Source organism: Nesoenas mayeri (genome assembly GCF_963082525.1).
Source record: "Nesoenas mayeri genome assembly, chromosome: 26".
In the NCBI taxonomy this organism is placed as follows: Eukaryota; Metazoa; Chordata; class Aves; order Columbiformes; family Columbidae; genus Nesoenas; species Nesoenas mayeri.
Window position 1 is genome coordinate 2,020,777 of NC_137552.1, and position 22,953 is coordinate 2,043,729.

General features: G+C 61.3%; 1 protein-coding gene across 1 annotated transcript; it reads left to right on the forward strand.

The window, feature by feature from the left end:
- The first annotated feature begins 3,901 nt into the window (after positions 1-3,901).
- On the forward strand, positions 3,902-22,953 carry FMNL1 (formin like 1). Its single transcript, XM_080359618.1, is given in 28 exon segments — positions 3,902-5,010; positions 11,238-11,321; positions 11,574-11,657; positions 11,736-11,809; positions 12,433-12,516; positions 12,746-12,886; positions 13,664-13,777; positions 14,008-14,116; positions 14,689-14,765; positions 14,850-14,943; positions 15,254-15,328; positions 15,908-16,018; positions 16,102-16,251; positions 16,348-16,449; positions 16,531-16,789; positions 17,019-17,077; positions 17,079-17,286; positions 17,405-17,526; positions 18,033-18,235; positions 19,021-19,255; positions 19,339-19,407; positions 19,516-19,596; positions 20,478-20,607; positions 20,710-20,873; positions 21,072-21,173; positions 21,391-21,483; positions 21,611-21,734; positions 22,413-22,953. Coding segments are annotated over 28 exon segments (3,414 nt in total). The 5' UTR covers positions 3,902-4,848; the 3' UTR covers positions 22,517-22,953.

Genomic DNA, 22,953 nt, shown 5'->3' on the forward strand with positions numbered 1-22,953 from the left:
TCTGTGACCTCCAACCTTCTAAGGAGGCAACTTGGGTGGAAATTGGGTTTTGGGAACCCCTCGCCTTCAACAAGAAGTTGGGGAGGAACAGCCCCAGGCACCAGTATGTGCTGGGGGACACCCACTGGGAAGCAGCTTGGCAGAAATAGCGCTGGGTGTCCTGGTGGACACCAGGTTGACCATGATCCAGCAATGTGCCCTTGCTGCAAAGGTGAATGGTGGCCTGGGCTGCATTAGAGAACGTTTTGCCTTCCCTCTACTCAGCTTGCCTAAATCATGCTTTTGTCAAAAAAGGTTGGACCAGATGATCCTTGTGGTCCCTTCCAGCCTGGTATTCTGTGGTTCTATAACCCACCCTGGGTGCTGCACCTTGGGGTGATGGTTCTTCAGCTCCTGTGACCACCACGAGCATCCTGACCCCCCCAGAATCTGGCTGGGACCTGGCCATGCCCTATGGGAGGTGAGGACACCCCGCATTGCTCGGGGAGCTTTGCTGAGGGACAGGTGCACTGATGTTCCTCCATCACCAACTTCTCTCTTCATTTAACCACCTCTGTGTCTGGTGCTACCAGCTCCCTGCGCTCTCACGTCTCCTCTCACCATTTTTCTGGTGTTGGACTTATGATACGTGGAGGCTTTTACCTGCCAATTCAAATTACGTGGTGGCTGTAATAATCCTTAGAAAAGCATTCTAGAAATGACGCGTTCCAATAATTATCTTCAACATGTGCCCAGGGCTAATTTTTATATATATATATTAAGGTTGACTTCAGACTTAGGGATTTTTGTCTTAATTAATTTCAAATCATTGGAAAACACCCAAGCAGGACATCACACGCTTCCATTTTTCCCCTTCTGATCTGAAGAGCAATTCTGGAGTCATGTGGCTGCACTGAAGGTCAACCCAAGAGTCTTGATGGAAGGACCTTAATTCCTTTGCCTCCGAGATGCCGAGATTGGATTTCTATTTTCAGTGCTGCCGAATTTCTCGGTGGCTGTAATGAGTTCCAGGTTTAACTCCACTCCTCATTTAGTCCATCGCTTCCTCACACACGCTTTAAATGTGTTCAGCCACGAGGAGGACAAGAAATGTGGGGCTTCTGTGGGTAAATCAGCTGCTTCTGTAGGTAAATCAATTTTTACGGGATTATAGAGCATAAAGCTCATGTCTGGAGTCCTGGATGGATTTTCAGGGCTGCGATGAGTTTGGAAAACAGATGAAGATAAACATAGTTCCAAAACAGAAATATTTTGGTAATGTCACATGGTAAATAGCTCATCAAGGGATTGATTATACATAACTTGGTGTTTGCTTATCATCTGCAGCTCGGAGGCATTCAGCTCGGGTCCCAAGGGACACGTGTGAGCTCAGAGTCTGTGTAACGAGGAAAACACGGATTAGATAACGGGTAAAAATTGGGATATGGTGTGTGCGGACACCAAGAGAAGAGCAGTGGAGGAGAAGAGCGTTCCTCAGCGTTCCTCTGGGAAGGGAAAACTAATGCCGTGGATGGAATATGGATTATTTTTGTTTGTTTATTTGTTTCTAAGGAGTTTCTACTCCAACTTGGAGCAGGGAATCCACTTCTCCTGCTGAAGACATGGGAGGAACAGAAAGCAAGTGGCTTCTGCCAGGAGATGTCCAACATGGCTGTTGAAGAGCCATGGTCAAACCTGCAGCAATGAAGACATGGAGGTGGCCTCATCATCACTGGAAAGGGCTGTGGGGCATTGGAACAGGCTGCCCAGGTGGAGTCACCATCCCTCGAGGGCTGGACCGACGGACATGAGGTTCTCAGGACGCGGGGCAGTGCCAGGGGTGGGTTATGGTTGGACTTGATCTTGAGGGTCTTTTCCAATCAAAATGATTCTATGATTATTCTATTTGTTCTTATCCTGAAAAATTTCCCTCTTGTGTCCATCTGGAATCTCCCAGCAGTAACTTGTACCCATTGCCCCTTGTCTTTTCCACGGGACTCCTTGTACAAAGGGCATCTTCATCTTCTTTGTAGCCACCTTTAAATACCGGAGCATGGTGCTGAGCTCTCCCCTCAGCGTTCTTTTCTCAAAGCTGAACAGCTCTGGTTCTCTCAGCCTTTCCCAGTCCCTGCATCATCTTCGTGGCCCTTCTCTTGCCTGTCTCCAGCCTGGCCACATCTTTTCTGTACAGCGGGGACCAAAACTGAGCACAGTGTTCCACCTGATGAGCGCTGAGTCGTGCAGGTCTGGCCCAAAAGAGCAGGTGAGCGCCATCAAGTCCCCCAACCAAGGGACCACAGGTACTCAGGCTGATCGACCATCTCCAGAGGCATCTCTGGGGTTGAGAAGAGGAGTGAGCACAGATACCTTGTCCTCCTGGTATCACTGGTGCAAGGACAACCATGACCAGCCTGCACCAGGACCTCCAGCACCCCAAAACCCAGGACTAGGCTCCCTCTTTGCAGCTCAGTACCATGTGTGAGAGGATCAGCACAATCCCAGATCTCTTGAAACACACCCCGTGCACCCCCCTGTCCTCCCTTGTGCACAACCCCTGTTTTACACCCAGCTTTCCTGGCCTTCATCCCACCATCGCAGGCCTCATCATGGCCAGGAGATGGTACTGTTGGCCTGGTCCTGGCTTCTCCTGGGTTTGGAGAGCCACAGCTGTCCCTCACACCAACTCCATCCTGCCCAGCCCTGTGCGTTGCTCTGATTGCACTTGACCTTGACATGGGACATCACATCCCAAGTTAAGATGGAGCTGGTGAGACCTCTTTGATAAAAGCCTGGCCCAGCAAGCAGTCTAGAACCCGGCCTAGCACCAGGCTTGGTCCATGGTGGGTCTCTGCCAGCACCCAACTTTCACCCCAGTGCATGGGCAGGGTGCTCATGGGGGATCCAGACCTTGGGGGTCACCACAGACCCACTGCCCCATAGCGGAGCCCATACCTGGTGTAGGACAGCCCTGGGAGAAAGCCCTGGTCCTCAAATGTGGTCCTGGTGACATCTGCCACCCCGGGCACACCTGACTACATCAGGATGGCCATCCCCATCCCTGCGGAGGGTGACACTGCCTGCCCTTAACAACCAGGCTCAGGGAAATAAACGCAAAACATTTAACGAGATGCTGAAATATTTAATGAAACAAAGAGATTTCAAGTTGAAAATTGAGCTTTGGAAAATCAGAACAAACCCAAATGTGGGTGACCCCAATTGCCGTGCTGCTGGGCCGCCCGCAGCTCCTCCCCAACCTCCCAAAGCCCCGGAGATGATGGGGAGGATGCGGCATCATCACGCCCAGGGCAGCTGGGGGACCGGTGGCATCTGCCTGCTTGTGTCACTCGTCCCCTGACTGAGGTTTGGGGTTTGCAGAGGGTGGGAGGGGTTGGCCAAACAGGTCCAGCATGTTCACCTGGTCCCTGCGGTGCTGAGCGCCATGTCCCAACACCACAGCGGGTTCTTGCCAAATAGGAGATGCCACGAGAGCCGGATGGACGGTAACGCTGGTGTCTGACCCCATGGCTGTGCAGGGGCTTCCAGACCACGATAGATCCTGAGGAGTCCCAGGACCCACCTGGATCCATCCTCCCCCCATCCCCCAGCAGATCTCTCCTTGGATCTTAAATCTTGGCAAGTCTCGGTAAATGTCGGCAAATCTCAGCGAATCTCGCCGAATTTTAATAAATTCCATCGAATCTCACTAAATTTCATGAAATCTCGGCAGAATAATGCGCTTCCCGTCCTGGTAGGGACTCGGTGCTGTGGTTATTGCCGCTGGCGCAATGGGGAGATGTATCCTTGTTCTGTGCGGGCAGGAGCTGTGTGTCCGTGGGGTGACACTGGGTGCTGTGTACCGTGGGTCCCCTGGGAGAGCCACCAGTGCCGGCTCCGGCCCCATGTGTCCCTGTCCCCTCGTGTCCCCTGCCCAGGGCACCCTTGGGTGAGGTGGTTCTGCTCCCTGGGTTCTTCCAGACCTGGTGGCAAAGCGGGAGCGTCCTGGGACATCGGGGTCTGTCCCTCCTGGTGGGGACGTCACTACCCACCCACAGCAGCCGCGGCTCTTGTCTGCCCCTTAAAATAAGGTACAATAAATAGGATTTTTTAAAATGGAAAATGTATGAATAAATAATGATGATAATGAATGTAAATTAAAAAAACAAGTAGAATTTTAAAATGGTGTAAAATAGATATTAAAAAGAATAAAAATGAAGGAAAAAAGTAAAATAAATAGCACTTAATAATGTAAAATATGTATATGTAAAAAATGAAAGTAAATAAAAAGGAAAATGAATAAGGTGAAATTAAAGTGAAATGAAATAGCAAAACAAAAATAAAAAAGGAAAATAAATAGAGTTAAATAATGAACTAAAATAATACATTTAAAAATGCAATAAAAAATTTAAAGAGGCACATAAATAAAATGAAAGTAGGTTAAAAATGATAAACTAAAACCAACTAAATAAAAATAAACTAAAAATTAAAAAAAATAAAAAAGAAAGTAAAAAAAATATTTAAAAATAAAAACATAAAATAAAAAAAATATTAAAATGTAACGCAATACAATACAATAAATACAATAGAATACAATATGATAAACTAATGCACTAAACCGCAGGCAGCTGCGCCGTCTCCCCTCCCCGCGGGCGGGTGGGGGCGGCAGGTGCCGGGGCCGCCCCTGTGCTGCGGGTCGGGGCGGCGGAGCCCGGCCCGTGGGGCGGGGGGGGGCGGGCGGGGGGAGGCGTTAACAGCACAATAACGCCCCGGAGAAGTTGCAAACGCCGAAGAGCAGCAGCGGAGAACGGAGAGGAGCGGGGGGGGAAGGAGGAATAACGCGAGCCCCGAGCCAGGCGCTCCCGCAGCCCCGCCATGGGCAACGCGGCCGGGGGCTTGGACGGGGGCGCTGCGGGGCGGGACGGCCGCGACCCCCGGCCGCCCGTGCCCCCCCCCAGCGCCGCCGCCGCCCCGCAGCCCCCCCGGCAGCCCATGCCCGCGGCTGCCGAGCTGGAGGAGAGATTCGGGCAGGTCCTGGTGAGTGTGTGTGTGGGGCGGGGGGGTGGTGGTCAGGGGGTATGGGAGGGGACACCCCGGCTTGGGGGGGGGTAGCCCTGAAATCCCGCCCAGGATTTTTATGGTCATCATTATCATCATTAGTAGATTTTTTTTTATTATGATTTCATTCATGACTATAGTGTATCATGACATTATCTTTTTTATTTAATTATGCTTTTTATTATTTATTTTTTATTATTTAATTTTTATTATTTAATGATAATTTATTATTATTTAATTATCTTCATTACTAATAAGAAATTGTCCCCTCCCACCCCGTTACTGCCGGGGATCCTCAACCCTTCCCCATGGGATGCCCCACACCTCTCCCCACTGCTCCCAGGGTATGTGTGTGTGGGGTGGGAATCCAGCCCCAAACTATTGGGGTGACCCCGGTTCCCGGGGATGCTTCACCATGGCGGGGACAGCAGCAGGGCCCGGGGACGGCAGCGTGCCGCAGGCAGCCGGTGCTGCGGATGGCCAAGCTCTGCTTCACCTCTTCCTCCTCCTCCTCCTCTCTGGGGAAAACCGGCGGCATCTCCCCGGTGCGGGTGAGCGATGCCGGAGCCGCGTTCCCGGAACGCTCCGAGCTGCGGGAGATCGGCTCCCGCTCGCTCGCGCCGTCCTTGAGCGGGGCTGGACGGCCGTGACCTTGTCAACCGCGGTCCCACCGCGGCAGCCGCTGTGTGCTCCATCCCATAGCCGGGCCCTCCCCAAAAGATGCTCCATGGCGGGGAGGGGGAGTGTGTGTGTGTGCAAAAAATGTGCTGCTTAAATCTCTTGATTCCCCCTTTTGGGGGATGGAATCTGGTTGCTGACCCCGTGCTGGGCAAGCACTCCCGGGATCTGCTCGGTGGGACCCGCCGCCCCCCCAGCGCAAATTATTTGGAAGCTCTTTTGTGGTGTTTGTAGGATTATTTGGGGACAAACTGTGCAGCTGCTGCCACTTCTCTGCCACCAGCAGCACCTGCTCAGAGGGATGGTGGCAAAGGGCTCTGCAAGGTGGGGACCCACATGGGACCCCGAAATCCCCAAGGAGGGTGTTTTGGCGTGGGACGCCCTCCCGGTGACGAGTGTCCCACACCAAAACGGGAGGCTGAGCGGGTTGGCGGCGCCTGTGAGGGCTCCCGGCGCTGCAGCGGCGGTGGCAGGAGGGGACGGGTGGCCGGGGACCTCGGGGTGCTTCCGCTGTCGCCGCGAGGCCTCAGGAAACGGCGCTTTCCGCCTAAAACTGGGTGGCGGCACGTTGGAAATCATAAGCCCCAAAATGATGAGAAAAGGGCAAAGTGATGCTCCAGACCCTCAGTGTCACCCGGAGCGCCTCCGTCCCGAGGGACAGCGCTGTCCCAGGAGCCGGGGGACCCAGTGGGTGGGTTTTGGCCAGAGGGGAACAGGGTGTCTTGTGAAACCGGCTGTCCCAATCTCGCTTCCTCCTTTCGCAGGTTCCCTTCCCCCTTCTCACGGCTGAGGGGGCAGCGGGACCCCCAAGGGGATGGGGACACCCATCCCAACCATGTTCCTTGACTCAGGATTCAGTGTTTCTACCTCCTGAGCTTGTGAGATCAGTGGTGGAGCGGGAGGTGATGGGTGGGGAATCTCCCGCTGGTGTGTCCGACACGTTGCCACCATCGCGGTGATGCTGGGGGAGCACAGCGGTACAGACCAGTGTTGGGCTGGACATCCCAAACTGGGAGAGCTGGTGGGGCAGAAAAGCCAACAGTGGAACCCAGGGGATCCGAACTGCCACCGGGAAGGGGATGGATAGACCCACCACGTGCCAAGAAATGGGGAATTTCATTTTATTCCCCCGAAGTTGGCTCCGTCCCAGCTAGGGCACTGTGGCAGATGCCGCTTTGGCAGAGCGACGGGAGGGTTGTCCCTGTGCCAAGTGGTTTGGGATGTACCGAGGTGGCTTTTTGGGATGGAGTGGAGGAAGGAGAGCACCTTTGCTGCTGGGATGGGGATGCTCGGATGCTGCTGCTCGGGATTTCCCCCCCTTTGCACATCCAATCAAGGATATATAAATGAACTTATGAGTTGAGGATGTGGTGGAGTTGAAGCCGAAAATACCCGGGAGGTTTCAGCTGGATCCTCGGGGACAGTGGCTGGTGGGGATGGGGGCTGGTCCAGCCAGGAGGTTTTGCTGGTGGGGGCTTTGCTGCCGCTTCTCCTGGGACCTGGAGGCGAGCACGGCAAAGGTCATTGCTGCAGATGTTTGCAGATGTTTGCAGATGTGCTGTTGGCTCTGGTGGTGGAACTGGTCACCAGTGAGCCCCAGGCCTCAGCTCAGCCAGGAAAGAAAACCGATGCTGAGTCTGTCCCCAGGCTGGTCCCGTGGGGGCTGCAGTGGGGTGTCCCCACAGGGGACACGTGCTCTGGATAAGAAGGGGAGTGACCTGTGAGCCGAGAGCTACCGGACATGGCCGGATCAGGCCCTGGCTGGATCAGGAGGGTGTCCTGGTGCAGGGAACCCCCGGGGGCCCAGATCTGCCCCTGGCTGGCTCAGAGGACACCCCAGCACTGGGATCCCCCCATGCGTGGGCGTAGGCTGGGCCAGCAGCCTTTGGGGACGCAGCGCGGTGGCCGGATCAGGCTTGTGCCCAGAGCAGCTTCTGCTTATTCTTAAAGTCGAGCCTGGAGCAGCAGACGGTGGTGGCCGCGTGTCCTCCAGCACGCTCCTTGTCACCCTCACAGCAGGATCCGGCCGTTGTGGGGACATGGGTGCTCTTGCACTGGCTTGTCCCTGCCTGGCACACGGTGCGTTTGGGACCTGGCCCCATCCTGGGACTCCTCAGTGGGATGAGCTGGTCACCCAGCCCAGCGTCCTGCGGTGGGCCCGATCCTGCTGGGTGCCTTGGGAAGAGTCAGGAGGATGGATCCATTGACAGTTGGGGTCACTGGAGGGGACGCCATGGGACAGCTGGTGCTGTGGGGCAGGGCAAGCCCCAGACCCTCTCAGCTGGGTAATCACGCTTCGTGGCCAGGCGGGACAGAGCATCCCAGAGTGAGGTGGCCCTGGTGACACTGGTCCTTCCCGCAGGCAGTGAAAGCCCCTAAACCCCCATCTTGGGGCTGCTCCCTGCGGCGGGCAGGACTGGTACCCAACATTGGCACTGGGACACTGGGATACTGTCCCGGGCCACGTGCCATTGAGGTTTTCCATCCCCACTGCGTGGCTGCGCAGCCCCCGCCTGGCCCAGAAACGCTTTTCCCCGCGCTCAGCCCGGTTCTCACTCGGCCCGGCGCTGTTCTGCAGAGCAAACACTTCCGTAACGGATGCTTCGCATGTATTTCTGTTTGCGCTGGGGTTTGGTGCAGAGCTGGGCTCCCTCGGCCCTGCCCGCTCGCGTGCGGAACAAAGCGAAGGTGTCTGACACCCAAAATAGTCCGTCTCTCCCTCCCCCCATCGGCAGCCCCGGCTCTGCGGGTGCTGCCATATCAAAAGGTCTTTTCATACCGGAAAAGATGTCAGTGCTGCTTTGCCTCCCCCTTAGTCTTAGTTTTAGGTGTTGGGTTAAGCCCAGCTCAACCCCGCAGCAAACCCATCCTGAGATGGGGGGTCCCAGCCTGTTGGGGAGGGCTGCACTGGCACCAGGGGCTCCATGTCACCTCGTGTCCCAGGAGGGTTGGTGGGGGACATTTGGTGGCATCTGTTTGGTAACGTGGTGGGCTGTGATGCTGCTGGGAGGAGGGGAAGGGTGACGAATCCCCACGCTGGGGTGGGATGGGGTGCTGGGTGCTGGCTGGAGGGTACTGGGTGACAGGGGGTGGGATGTGGCTGCTGGGGACAAGTCCCTGTGTCCCCTCCAGCCTTGTCCCCCAAGGAAGAGGAAGACCAAGTCTTTCTCTGACACCTCTGGGGTGCTCAGCTGCTGCCCCGCCCTGCCCCACACCGCACACCCTGCCCCACACCGCACACCCTGCCCCATGTCACCCGCCCTGCCCCATGTCACCCACCCTGCCCCACACCGCCCACCCTGCCCCACACCACCCGCCCTGCCCCATGTCACCCGCTCTGCCCCACATCACCCACCCTGCCCCACACCTCCGACAGCCCCGGTTCCCCCCTCCCCAGCAGGAAACCAGAACCGGTTTCTTGGCGCTGGTGGGTGATGCCGGAGCCCACAGCGGAGCCACTTCCTCCCCCCGGCACCACGTGCCCGCCTGGAGCTGCGTTGGGACGCGGCCGCCACCCAGTTTGTACCCAAACCCCTGCCACATCCTGCCACCCGCCCCCCGCTGCAAGCGGGGGACCATGGTCGGTGGCAGAGCCACCTCCATAGGGACATCCCACTGTCCCCTGCATCCCGGTGGCAGGGAGCCCATGGGAGGTCGTGTCCCACTGGTGACACTTGGTTCAGGTCGCACACATGGTCATTGGAAGGGATGGTCCATGTCACAGGTGCCACTGTCCCCTCTCTGCTGAGGACACCCAGCAGGGTGTCCCATGGAAGGTGTCACGGGTGCTACCAGAGCCCTGGGTGGGGTGTTAGGGTGCGTGGTCCCTCTCGCCACAGCCCTGTCCCTTGCTCTGACCCTCCTGGAGCGTCTCATCCACCCCAAGGGTGACCATGAGGACAGAGCTCCCCAGCAAAGGGGACATCCAGAGGTTGCTGCCACCTTGTTCATCCCGGGACCAACCCGGCAGCTCCGGTGCAGCCCCGGTGGCTTCGCAACGAGGCCATTTCTGACCCCACAGCCTGATGTCCCCCTCCCTGCCCAGCTCCCCGTGCCCTGGCCAAACCCAGCCCTGCGCTGGCTCCTCTCCGCCCGTGTCCCCAGGCTTTGGGTTCTTGCGAAAGCCACTCGGCAGGTCCTTGGTGGCAGCGAGGTTTCCTCTCCCGCCCATCACTGTGTCACCTCTCCTCCCAGACCTGCTCCTCTGTGGGCAACCGACCCCTGCGAGATGGCTTTTCCCCGAGGATGTGGGTGTCCCGGGGCTACACGCACCCCACATCCCCATCCTCAGCATTGGGGAACCCCAAAACTGGGGGTTAAGGGTGACGTGGGGCTGTGTGTCACCTCCACATACCAACCCGCCCGGGCTCTCCATGCAAGAGCTGCCCCTGCTCCTGCTGCTCCCCCAGTGACCAGATCACAAAAATATGGGTCTTTTAGGCAATTAAATTGCCCGTGGCCCGAGCTGAGCTCCCAGTGTCACCCAGGCCATGGTGGGTGCACTGTTAAAGTCTCTATTGGTCACCCTGTGGTGTCCCTTGGGGTCCCAACGTGTCCCCGAGGCAGGAGCTGCACCCAGGCCCCCCCGGAGCGGTTTCGGCAGCCGCCTCGTTCCGTTCGGGGAGCGGAAACCACGTCATGTCCTGCCGGGGCGGCCGGGGGGGCTGGGGTTGTGCAACGGTGGCACAGAGGGACGCGGTGACACCCCAGGCCCTGCCATCGTGGCTCTAGAGGAACATAGATTTCACCAAGCAGTTGTGTGCCCGCTGTGGGGGGACATGGAGGTGACCGTCACCTCGAGCAGGGCCCAGGCTGATGGTTCCTCAGCCGTGTCACCCCCCGTGTCCCCGTCCCTCACCCCAAGTGGCTCTGCCGGGAGCTTTGTGCACTCATGACGTGGGTGGGCAGGTCCAGTTTTTCCTCCTGTCCCCCCTGCCTTGGGGACCCCCAGGTGGGGACATCATGATGGGTCCATGGCTGGTGGGATGGTAATGTCCCAGGAATGGTGGTGGCCCCGTCCTCCCACTGGTGTCCCTATCATCCCTTTGCTGTCCCCATCATTCTACCAGTGTCCCTGTCCTCCCACCCATGCCCCCATTGTCCCACCAGTGTCCTCATCATCCCGGTGGTTTCCCCATCCTCGCACTGGTATCCCCATCATGCCTTTGTTGTCCCCATTGTCCTACCAGTGTCGCTACCCTCCCACTGACATCCCCATTGTCCCACTGGTGTTCCCATCATCCTACCAGTGTCCCCATCCCCTCACTGGTGTCCCCATCCCCTCACTGGTGTCCCCATCCTCCCACTGATGCGGTCACCAATCATTGTCCCCATCCTCCCACTCACTGATGTTCCCATCAGCTCACCAGTATCCTCACCATCCCTTCAGTGTCCCCATCCCATCACTGGTGTCCCCATCGTCCCACTGCTGAGCAGGGACACCAGTGATAGGTGAGCAGCGGGTGCTGCAGCCCCGGGGGGTGCTTTTTTGGGGGTGACCTCCAGCCCTGACCCCCATCACCCCACAGAACTCTATGAACCTGCCCCCAGACAAGATGAAGCTGCTCAACCAGTATGACAACGAGAAGAAGTGGGAGCTCATCTGTGACCAGGTGAGGTCCGGCTGTCACGGGGTCCCCAGTGCCATCCCTGTCCCCAAGTGCCACGTGCAGTGCGAGTGTCAACGCGGCATGTGCCGAGCGCCGACATCCATCTCCGTTAGCGAGACAGCGCCTTATTAACCTGATTAAACATTGATGCAGTGGGGGACAGGGACAGGGACACTGTGGCTGCCGTGGGGACGGTGGCGTGTCCCTGTGCCGCGGGGGGGTGGCCTCATTTCAACCTCTCTCTGGGACTCGTAGGAGCGTTTCCAGGTGAAAAACCCCCCGTCTGCCTACATCCAGAAGCTGAAGAGCTGCTTGGACACGGGCGGCGTCAGCAGGAAGGTGGGTGTCCCCCTGTGACCCTTGTCCTCACCTGGGTTGGGTGTGGGGACAATGCCAATGGCTGTCCCTGTCCCCTAGTTCAAGAGGCGAGTGCAGGAGTCGACGCAGGTGCTCCGGGAGCTGGAGATTTCCTTGAGGACCAACTACATCGGGTAAGGACCAGGATGTCCTCAGTGTCACGCAGCCGCTGCTGCTGTCCCCGGCATCGCTGGACAGGGACAGGTGTGATGGTGGCTTCTGGCTGTGGGGGTGACAGCGGGATGTGCAGGCTGGTGGCCTCATCCTGCCCTTCTGGGGGGCTCTGAGGGGCAGCGGGGATGCTGGGGCTGTGTCGTGGGTGCTGTGGCACCCCCAGTTTGGCTTTGCCAGGTGGGTGCCACCCTGGTCCCCCCGGGTCATCATGGTGTGGTGGGTGCTGAGACATGGGTGCCCATGGTCCCATCACCCAGGGCTGGGCTGTCCTGTCGTGGTGACAGTGGTGGCAGCAGACCCCGCTGGCTGTGTCCCCTGGGCATCAGGAGCCGGGGTCACCATGTCACTCACCTGCCTTGAAGAGGTGGCAGCTCACAGTGCCACCTCGTGTCCTCAGTGTGTCCCACCCTTGCTGGGGACCTCTGGCAAGGGGTGGCTCTGCTGGGTGGGGGGAAGGGAGGATGAGGAGGGTGAGGAGGATGAGGATGGTGAAGAAGAGGAGGAGGACAAGGAGGATGAGGAGGAGGATGAGGATGATGAGGATGAATGGGCTGCGGAGCCACTAACCCCCTGTCCCCCCCAGCTGGGTCCAGGAGTTCCTCAACGAGGAGAACAAGGGGCTGGACGTGCTGGTGGAGTATCTCGCCTTTGCCCAGTGCTCTGTCGCGTATGTCCCCACCGTGTCCCCCTTTGTCCCCAGGGCCGGGGTCAACCTTCTCTGGGGCTCAAAGGGGCTGGGGGGGTCCCCGGGTGACAGTTCTGGAGCTCAGGATGCTCCATGGCTGGGGTGGAGCAGAGTGTCCCCAAGACCTCCATGCCCACGTCCCCACCCCTTGGTGCCTGTCACCATTGGGGTGCCACATCTCACCATTCCCCGTGTCCCCACGGGCCACCAGGTACGACATGGAGAGCGCTGAGAACGGCAGCCCCGGCTCCGACAAGGGCAAGGGCCTGGAGCGCTCGCTGGAGGACCTGAGCAAGGGCAGCTCCTCGTCGCCCCCCCTGCTCTCCTCCAAAGTGCGGCACCTCACCGTCAGGTAACGCCCGCGCCTGTCCCCTCCTGTCCCCGCGCCGTCCCCAGCCCCGCTCCCCGCCTCGCTGCACCCCCAGCCGCGCTCGGAGGGGGTCGGCGGGGAGACGCAGGCCTGCTCCTAAAAACGGGTCCCCAGCGCTGGTTTTGGGGGGGGACAAAGCCATGTCCCCGTGTGTGTGCAGGGGACAAACCTGCAGGGAGCTGGGCTGGACCTGTGTCCCCCCAGTGCCACCACCGCTGTGGGTGTAACCCGTCAATATCACAAATTGGAGATGCTTGAGATTTTGAGGGAGAAAATTGCACCCCCCGGGTTTAAAACTGGGGTGGACGAACAGGCCTGTGCCCCCCAGCTGGCCCTGGTGGCCGGTGGCTCCTGCTTGTCCCCGCTGTCCCCTCTAACCCCGCTCTTCTCTTGCACGCTGCCGGGGACATGCTGACGGTAGGTGACGGGGCGCTGGCGTGACAGGGACGCCCCGGTGGGACCCGGTTGTCCCCAGCATTGGGGACAGCATCTGCAGGGCATCCCGGTGGGCAGGGGGGGTCCCTGGGGACACCCCAGCACGGTCACCCTGGGAGCCGTAATGTGGCACCCCAGGGACCGCGGGGGTCCCTTGTCGCCTGCCAGCAGCTCCGGAGGAGCCGGGGTGTCCCCTAAAGCCCCAGGGACAGGTCAGGAGTGACGTGGCACCCGCGGGGGGGGTCCCAGCCCTTGTCCCCAAGGCCGGGTGTCCCGGAGGCCACGCGGGAGCCCCGTTTCTCCCTCCTGTCCCGCAGGCTCCAGCTGCTGCCTCTCGAACCGGCACCTCCACACCCTCCTCCGCCACGTCCACCCCGGTGTCCCCTGCAGCGATGGGGACAATAGCCCCCGGTCACCCGGCAGCTCCTGCCCGCCCCGGTGAGCCTCCGAGACCACCCGTGCGCACGAGGGGCACCCACCGCCATCCCACCCCGTCACCCCCCATCCCGAGGGCTCACAGACAAGGGGGTGTCTCCCGTGGGGATGTAACCGCCCGAGTCCCCTGGTGTCCCCCCGCTGCCACCTGCCCATGCGCTGCCCCCTCCCCGCTTGCGCTGCGCCCCCCGGCCGCTCCCCGGCCCCCCCTCAGCCGCCCTCTCGCCCCCCAGGCTGAACCCCTCGCACAGCAGGAAGGCGCTGAGGAGCTCCCGCCTGGTCAGCCAGAAAGACGACGTCCACCTCTGCATCATGTGCCTCCGCGCCATCATGAACTACCAGGTGGGGGGGACAGTGGCCTCGGGGACCTGCCTGGGGCTCCCCAAAAGCCTCCAGCCCCTGCGGCGCTGGTGCCGGGGTCAGAGATTGGGGTGGGACCTGTTGTCCTGCTCCTCGTTTTGAGGTGTCCTCACTCAAGCTCATGGCTGGTGGGGACGTGACACGGGGATGGCCCAAAGTCCTGGAGCATCCCCAGGTGGGGATGTGGCACAGGGATGTCCCAAAGTCCCAGAGGATCCCTGGGTTGGGACGTGGCACAGGGATGTCCCAAAGTCCCAGAGGATCCCTGGGTTGGGACGTGGCACCGGGATGTCCCAAAGTCCCAGAGGATCCCTGGGTTGGGACGTGGCACCGGGATGTCCCAAAGTCCCAGAGGATCCCTGGGTTGGGATGTGGCACCGGGATGTCCCAAAGTCCCAGAGGATCCCTGGGTTGGGATGTGGCACCGGGATGTCCCAAAGTCCCAGAGGATCTCTGGGTTGGGACGTGGCATGGGGATGTCCCAAGGTCCTGGAGCATCCCTAGGTGGGGACAGGAGGATGTGTGACCCATTAACGCTCCTTTTCGCCCCCAAGTCTGGCTTCAGCCTGGTGATGAACCACCCAGCCTGCGTCAACGAGATCACCCTGAGCCTCAACAACAAGAACGCCAGGTAGGACCTGTCCCCTGTCACCCGCCCCCCTGTCCCCTTGTCTGTCTCACGGCCCCGATCCCCTGGCACCCCGTGTCTCTGCAGGACCAAGGCGCTGGTGCTGGAGCTGCTGGCGGCCGTCTGCCTGGTCCGAGGTGGCCACGACATCATCCTGGCCGCCTTCGACAACTTCAAGGAGGTGAGTCCCCAGCAGGGACACATGGGCCCCACACTGACACCTGTGCTCTGGTTGGCTCCGTGCCTCAGTTTCCCTGTGTCACTGGGAAATCTTTCACCGCGACAATGCCCATCCAGTGACTCAGGGATGCTTCAGCCGCTGGGCTTGATGTCCCCATGCCAGTGCGTGTCCTCAGGGCCATGTCCCAGGAGGACCAGGCACTAGGCAGCACCCAGCAAGGCTGGGACGGTGTCACGGCTGGTGCCTCCTGTCCTGCCACCCTCCTGGGTGTCACCCTGGCTGTGTCCTCAGCCCGCTGTCCCCACCCCAGGTGTGCGGGGAGAAGAACCGCTTTGAGAAGCTGATGGAGTATTTCCGGAACGAGGACACCAACATCGACTTCATGGTGAGTGGCTGGCGGGGCTGCTGCTCTGCTGTCCCCAGGCCACTGTGTCCCCAAGCCCCGCAGGTGCTGTCCCCAGTGCTGGGGACAACCATCACACCAAGCCACCGTGCTGTCCCAGGGGAACCACGTCTCAAGGGCTGCCAAGCCACCGTGCTGTCCCCAAGAGTCACTGATCCATCCCCAGGGTGCTGCATCCCAAGGGCTGTCAAGCCACTGGGCTGTCCATTGTGTGTCCCCAAGGGTTTCTGAGCCACCATGCTGTCCCCAGGTCTCTGTATCCCCAGGGCATGGTGTCCTTAAGTGCTACTGAGCTCCCCCATGCTGTCCCCAGGGCATGATGTCCCTAAGTGCCACAAAGCCACCATGCCATCCCCTTGTCTGCCCCCAGGGCATGGTGTCCCTAAGTGTTAGTGAGCCCCCAGGTCCCCATGTCCCCAGGGCTGTGAAACCACCATGCATTCCCCAGGGGCACCATGTCCCCGAGTGCCACTGATCCCCAGCACGGTCCCCAAGGCACCGTGTCCCCAAGGACCAAGGTGCCATGGCGGTGGCCGCGCTGAGCCTGTCCCCGTCCCGCAGGTGGCCTGCATGCAGTTCATCAACATCGTGGTGCACTCGGTGGAGAACATGAACTTCCGCGTCTTCCTGCAATACGAGTTCACCCACCTGGGCTTAGACCACTACCTGGAGGTGGGTGACCTGCACCCATGGGCTGGGGGGCGCCGGAGGGGCCACCACCACCCGTGACGGTGCCACCACCTGTCCCATGGCAGAGCCTCCGTCTCACCGAGAGCGACAAGCTGCAGGTGCAGATCCAAGCCTACCTGGACAACGTCTTTGACGTGGGGGCCATGCTGGAGGACGCCGAGACCAAGACGGCCGTGCTGGAGCACATGGAGGAGCTAGAGGAGAACGTCACCCAGGTGGGACGTGGGCGCGTGGGTGGGAGCTGCTGACGCAAAGTCCCCCGAGGGGGAGGGACGGGGATGGGGCTGAGCGACGGCTCCTCGTCCCCGCAGTTGACGGAGAAGCTGCAGGATGCGGAGAACGACTCCATGGCCAAGATCGCGGAGCTGGAGAAGCAGCTGAGCCAAGCGCGGCGGGAGCTGGAGGCGCTGCGGGTGAGCACCCATGGGTGCTGCAGGGGGGGTGAGGGTGCCTGGGGGACGCTGGTGACATGCCGGGGTTTGTCACCGCCGCAGGAGCAGCTGAGCCCCCCGCGGCCGCCCAGCCCGCCGGCCCCGCAGCCGCAGGATGGCTACCAGCGGGCGCTGGAGCGGCGGCTGGCCGAGCTGGAGGAGAAGGGCTTGGTGCAGATCCTGCGGGGGCCCGACGGGGACGTCGCCATCGAAATCGTCCCCGTCGTCATAGAAACCCCGGCAGCCCCCGTGGTTACCGGAGAGACCACCACCGCCACTGCCACCACCGCCACTGCCACCGTCACCACCAGCACCGGCACAGGTACCGCGGGTACGGGGGGACGGCAGCAGCACGTGATGTCCCCATCCCAGTGGGGACAGCTGGCACTGAGTGGGGGTGGCGGGGGGGTGCGGGAATGCGCCCGGGGACGTGCAGTCAGTGGGTGGCAGAGGGACCGTGACGGTGTCACCGTGTCCTGCGGTGCCACCACCTCACCCACCTCATCTTTCCATTGCAGATGCTGTGGCTCTGGCACCGTCTCCCCCACCAGCACCTGCCCCACCCACCCCGCCCCCCCCTCCGCCCCCTCCCCCGCTGCCGGGGGCTGATCCCTGCCCCCCCCCCGCCCCCCGCACCCCCCCTACCCCCCGGCACCAGCCCCCCCCCAGCCCCCCCACTCCCGGGCACCCAAATGCCCCCTCCACCCCCCCCACTGCCGGGGGGGCTGGATGGCTCCATCCCCCCCCCTCCACCACCCCCACCCCCGGGGGGGCAGCCCCCAGCCGGGCCGGATGCCCCCGGTGCCACCAGCGGTCCAGGTGAGTGTCACCCAGGGGTGGGGGTGATATCCCCCAGGGGACAGCTGGGGGCACCCTGGGGTGGGCTTTGGACCCTCCCCACCCCATGACATGTGTCCCCCCCCACACCCCCCAGCAGTGAAGGTGAAGAAGCCGATCCAGACCAAGTTCCGCATGCCCGTCTTCAACTGGGTGGCCCTGAAGCCCAGTCAGATCGACGGCACCGTCTTCACCGAGCTCAACGACGAGAAGGTGCTGCAGGTGAGGACACGGGGAGCTGGGGGGCCGGGGGGGCCCAGGGGGTCTGGGCATAGGGTGCTCAGCTGGGACGGTACCCCAGTCCCCACCGTTCCCACACTGAGGTACCTGTGCCCACCCTGCACCACCCTGGTGTCCTGGGGCTGCTGGAGGGGCTGGAGGCTGGAGCAGCTCCGTGGTGACACGGAGAGGAGCAACATGGGATCTGTCATCCTTCCGCTCTCACCCTGTCCTTGGCCCCTTGCTCCATCCTCATCCTCACATGCTGCCCATGGCTTCCTTCTCATCTTCATCCTCTGGTCCCCTCATCCCCTCCTTACCCACTCCCTGTCCCCTTGTCCTGTCCTTGTCACCTCACTCCACCTTCAACCCTTCAACTTGACCTCATCCCCGTGCTCCATCCTCATCCTCTCATTCCTCCCCGCTTTGTCCTGGTCCTCTGGCCCCACCCTCATCCCAGATGTCCTGTGTCACCTCCCCGCCGTGCCCTCAGCCCTGTGTCCCCGCAGGAGCTGGACATGAGTGACTTTGAGGAGCAGTTCAAGACCAAGGCGCAAGGCCCCGGCTTGGACATCAACACCCTCAAGGCGAAGGCCACGCAGAAGCCTCCCAGCAAGGTCACCCTCATGGAGTCCAACCGAGCCAAGAACTTGGCCATCACCCTCCGCAAGGGTGGCCGCAGCGTCCAGGACATCTGCACGGCCATCGAGACGTGAGTGTCCCCGCCTTGGTGGGACAAGGTTGGGCACAAGCAAGGGGGTGAGGACGGGGTGGGGGTGTGCAGGGGCTGGAGGAGGGATGGCACCAGATGTGGGGATGGAGGGGTGCAGGGACCAGATGTGGAGAGATGGAGGGATGTGGGGACCAACTATGGGGATGGAGGGATGTGGGGACCAACTGTGGGGATGGAGGGATGTGGGGACCAACTATGGGGATGGAGGGATGCGGGGGCCAACTATGGGGATGGAGCGATGCGGGGACCAACTATGGGGATGGAGGGATGTGGGGACCAACCATGAGGATGCAGGAACCAGCTGTGGGGATACAGGGACAAGATATGGGGAGATGGAAGGATGCGGGGACCAACCGTGGGGATGGAGGGACAAGATATGGGGAGATGGAGGGATGCAGGGACCAACCGTGGGGATGGAGGGACAAGATATGGGGAGATGGAGGGATGCAGGGACCAACCGTGGGGATGGAGGGACAAGATATGGGGAGATGGAGGGATGCAGGGACCAACCGTGGGGATGAAGGGACAAGATATGGGGAGATGGAGGGATGCAGGGACCAACCATGGGGATGGAGGGACAAGATATGGGGAGATGGAGGGATGCAGGGACCAACCGTGGGGATGAAGGGACAAGATATGGGGAGATGGAGGGATGTGGGGACCAACCGTGGGGATGGAGAGAAGGTGGGAACCAGCCCTGGGTGACAGAGGGGACCGAGGGACCTGCCGCAGGGTCTGACGGCTGTGGATTCCCACCACCCCAGGTACGACCAGCAAGCCCTGAGCCTCGACTTTCTGGAGCTGCTGCTGCGGTTCCTGCCCACCGAGTACGAGCGGACGCTGATCGGGAAGTTCGAGCGGGAGCAGCAGCCGCTGGAGGAGCTGTCGGACGAGGACCAGTTCCTGATCCGCTTCAGCAGGATCCCGCGCCTGGCCGAGCGCATGAACGTCATGATCTTCCTGGGCAACTTCAACGACACGGCCCAGCTGCTCATGCCGGTGGGTGCTGGGGGGACACGGGTGGCTGCGGGTGGGGGTGACACCCTGCAGCACGACCCACGCGCTTCTCCTCCCGCCCGCAGCAACTCAACGCCATCATCGCCGCCTCCATGTCCCTCAAGGCCTCCAGCAAGCTGCGCAACATCCTGGAGGTGAGGAGCTGGGGGACGTGAGGTGCTGTGGGGGTGCGTGTGGGCACCGTGACCCCCTCGGGTGCCACATCCGTGCCGGGTTGTGTCCCCACACTTGTGTCTCCGCAGATTGTCCTGGCCTTCGGGAACTACATGAACAGCAGCAAGCGCGGGGCAGCCTATGGCTTCCGGCTGCAGAGCCTGGACGCGGTAGGGGCGGCGTGGGGACACTGTCAGTGCTGGGGACATTGTCACTGCTGGGGACATTGTCACTGCTGGGGACCAGCCTCAGCGATGGAGGGACTGGCTGTGGGGATGGAGGGATGCAGGGACCATCTATAGGTTTTGGAGAGGCTTGGGGAGCACCTATAGGGATGCAGGAACCAGCTGTGGGATGGAGTGACACAGGAAGCAGCTGTGGGGATGGAGGGATGAAAGGACCATCTATAGGGTTTGGAGAGGCTTGGGGAGGAGTTAAAGGGATGGAGATGGACAAGAGCCAGCCGTGGGGCTGGAAGGATGCAGGGACAAGATAAGGGGGGATGGAGGAATGCAGGGACCGGCCCACGTGCCCTTGGGACCCCTGGTGCTTGCTTAGCCATGGGGATGGGGATGGGGATGGATGTGGGGACCAGCTGTGGGGATGGAGGAACCAGCCGTGGGGACGGAGGAACAAGATATGGGAAGATGGAGGGATGCGGGGACCAGCCGTGGGGATGGAGGGATGTGAGGACCAGCCATGGGGATGTAGGAACCAGCCATGGGGATGGAGTGATGGAGGAACCAGCCATGGGGATGGAGGAACCAGCCATGGGGATGCAGGAACCGGCCGTGGGGATGCAGGAACCGGCCGTGGGGATGGAGTGATGGAGGAACCAGCTGCAGTGATGGAGGAACTAGCTGCAGGGATGGAGGAACCAGCCATGGGGATGGAGGGATGCAGGAACCAGTTATAGGAATGGAAGGATGGAGGAACCAGCTGCGGGGATGCAGGAACCAGCCATGGGGATGGAGAACCACCAGATCCCACCCCGAGCAGGGGTGAGGCGGGCGGTGGGACGCGGGCCGGGGCTGACACCCCTCTCTCCCAGCTCCTGGAGATGAAGTCGACCGACCGCAAGCAGACGCTGCTGCATTACCTGGTGCGAGTGATCACGGAGAAGTACCCCGAGCTGACCGGCTTCCACACCGAGCTGCGCTTCCTCGACAAGGCGGGCGCAGGTAGCGCCGCGGGCACCGCGCCGGGGGGTCACGGCGGGTTGCAGCCCCTGCCGGGGGGTGTCTGCGCCTGTCCTGACCCCAGCGCTGTGCCCATCCCTGCAGTGTCCCTGGACGGCGTGCTGCAGGACGTGCGCAGCCTGCAGCAGGGCATGGAGCTGACGCGCAGGGAGTTCATGCGGCAGGACGACAGCCTCGTGCTCAAGGAGTTCCTCAAGGTCAACTCCGAGGTGATGGAGAAGCTGCAGGCTGACAGCAAAACCGCCAAGGTGGGCGCTGGGGGCACAGCGGGGTTGGGCCCCCCCGTTCCTACGTGGGGGTGCCCCTTGCTCACACCTCTGTGCTGTGGGGGATGCTCTGGGGGGGATGTGGCTCCAGCTGGGACCTGGGGGGACATGGAGGGGCTGGGGAGGCTGGAAGGGGGTGCCCAGCCCCAGTGCCCCCGGTCAGGGTGTCTCTGCCCGCAGGAGGCGTACGAGTCGGCTGTGGAGTATTTTGGGGAGAACCCCAAGACCAGCCCCCCCACCACCTTCTTCCCCATGTTCATGCGCTTCATCAGAGCCTACAAGGTAGGAGGGGATGGGGGGTGTCCTGTTGCTGGGGGTTGGGAGGGGATTGACCCCACTTTGGAGTCATCAGAAAAAGCCACACGTGAGACGGGGGCTCACGAGACGGAGACCCTGGGGCTCAGGGCTGATGCGAGATGCCGGAGCCGGGTTGTGGGGCAAACTGGGGGCTGCGGCTCTGCAGCAGGACCCCCCCGCTCAGCACCCCCTCTCTCCCAAGCAAGCAGAGCAGGACATCGAGCTGTGGAAGAAACAAGAAGCTGCGGCCAAAGAGGCAGAATCCAGCCCCCCCGGCAGCGAGGACCAGCCTGAGGTGACGGTGCCCCCGTGTCCCTGTGCTGGAGGGGCAGAACGGGGTGGGGGGTGAAGATGAGGGCCCCCCATCTCCTCTGGGGGCAGCGGGGGCTGCTCCGTTCACCCCGCGCTGTCCCCGACCGCAGCTGCCCACCCAGAAAGCCAAGCGGCAGCAGATGGACATGATCGCCGAGCTGAAGAAGAGGCAGATGGTGAAGGAGCCGCTCATCTATGAGGGAAAAGATGGAGCCATCGAGGATATTATCTCAGGTGAGAGGTTATTTCAGGTGAGAGGTTATCTCAGGTGAGGGGCCGGGTGTCCCCCCTGCAGCAGAGTCAGCAGGGAGACCCCCGTGGCGGGGGCTGTGGGGACTGTCACAGCCAGGAGGGGCCACCGAGCCCCATCGTGGGGTCCAAACCCACCTGTAGCACCTCCCCATCCCACGCGGCGAAGCTGCCGAGCAGTCTCTGCGCTGTCTCATGGCTCTTCCTCCTCTTCTGCTTCTTGCTTCCTCCTCCTCCTCCTCCTCCTCCTCCTCGCTGTCTCTCTGGATCGCTCTGCTCAGCTCTGAAAACTGTTCCTTTCACTGCCCGGACGGGCAAGCGCTCGTCCCGGCTCTTCTGCGACGTGAGCTTCAACGAGGAGAGTCCTCTGTAGGTAACGTGGGCAGCGGGCGCAGGGGCAAACTGCCCAGCTTTGTCACCCTCAGGGTGACATCGTCACCTCCAGCTGCCTGGCGGATCGGCCAAGGGACGGGGTCCTGCAGGGCGCTTGTCCGTAGCTGCTGCTCAGGTCGCTGTGGGTGGGTGGTCGGGCTCCTCCGAGTGTCCTTGTCCCAAGATGGGGGTGACGTGACTCCTGGGTGACTGGTGGGTGGTGGCCGGTGGGTCGCAGCCCTTGCCGGGGCAGCCGGCGCTCAGGCAGCCCCCGCGCTCTGCCCGCTGCAGACCTGCGGAACAACCCGTACCGGCGCGCAGACAAGAGCCGCGGCAGCGCCAAGAAACGGGCCGGGGCACAGAGCCTGCAGGTGACACCGGACATCTCGCTGTGACCGGCGCCGGCCCTGCAGCTGCCGGCACTGGGGCAGGACCGTCCTCCCGATGCAGATGGGACCACAGGACGTCAACGCGCCAGCCCAGAACGATGCGGGGCGGTGGGACAGCGTCTGCTCCGAGCTGCTCCAGCTGCTTACTGTGCCAGCTCCCGCCCCACGTACCCTGGGGACCCCCGGTGCTTGCTTAGCCATGCCCCTGAGCTCCTCTCCCCCAGGCTGGGGGACCCTCCTGTGTACAGGCAGGGAAGGGGGAGCGCAGAATGGGGCCCCCGCTTGTCCTGGAAGGAGCAGAGCGGCTGCCCCATCCCACCCCATTGTCACCCCAGAGATGCCCCATCCCGTCCCATCATCCCACCCCACCCCACCCCATCATCTCAGGGTCAGCCCCGCGCCGCTGTGCCCCACTCCTCAGCTTGCTGGTGCCTTGGATTTCC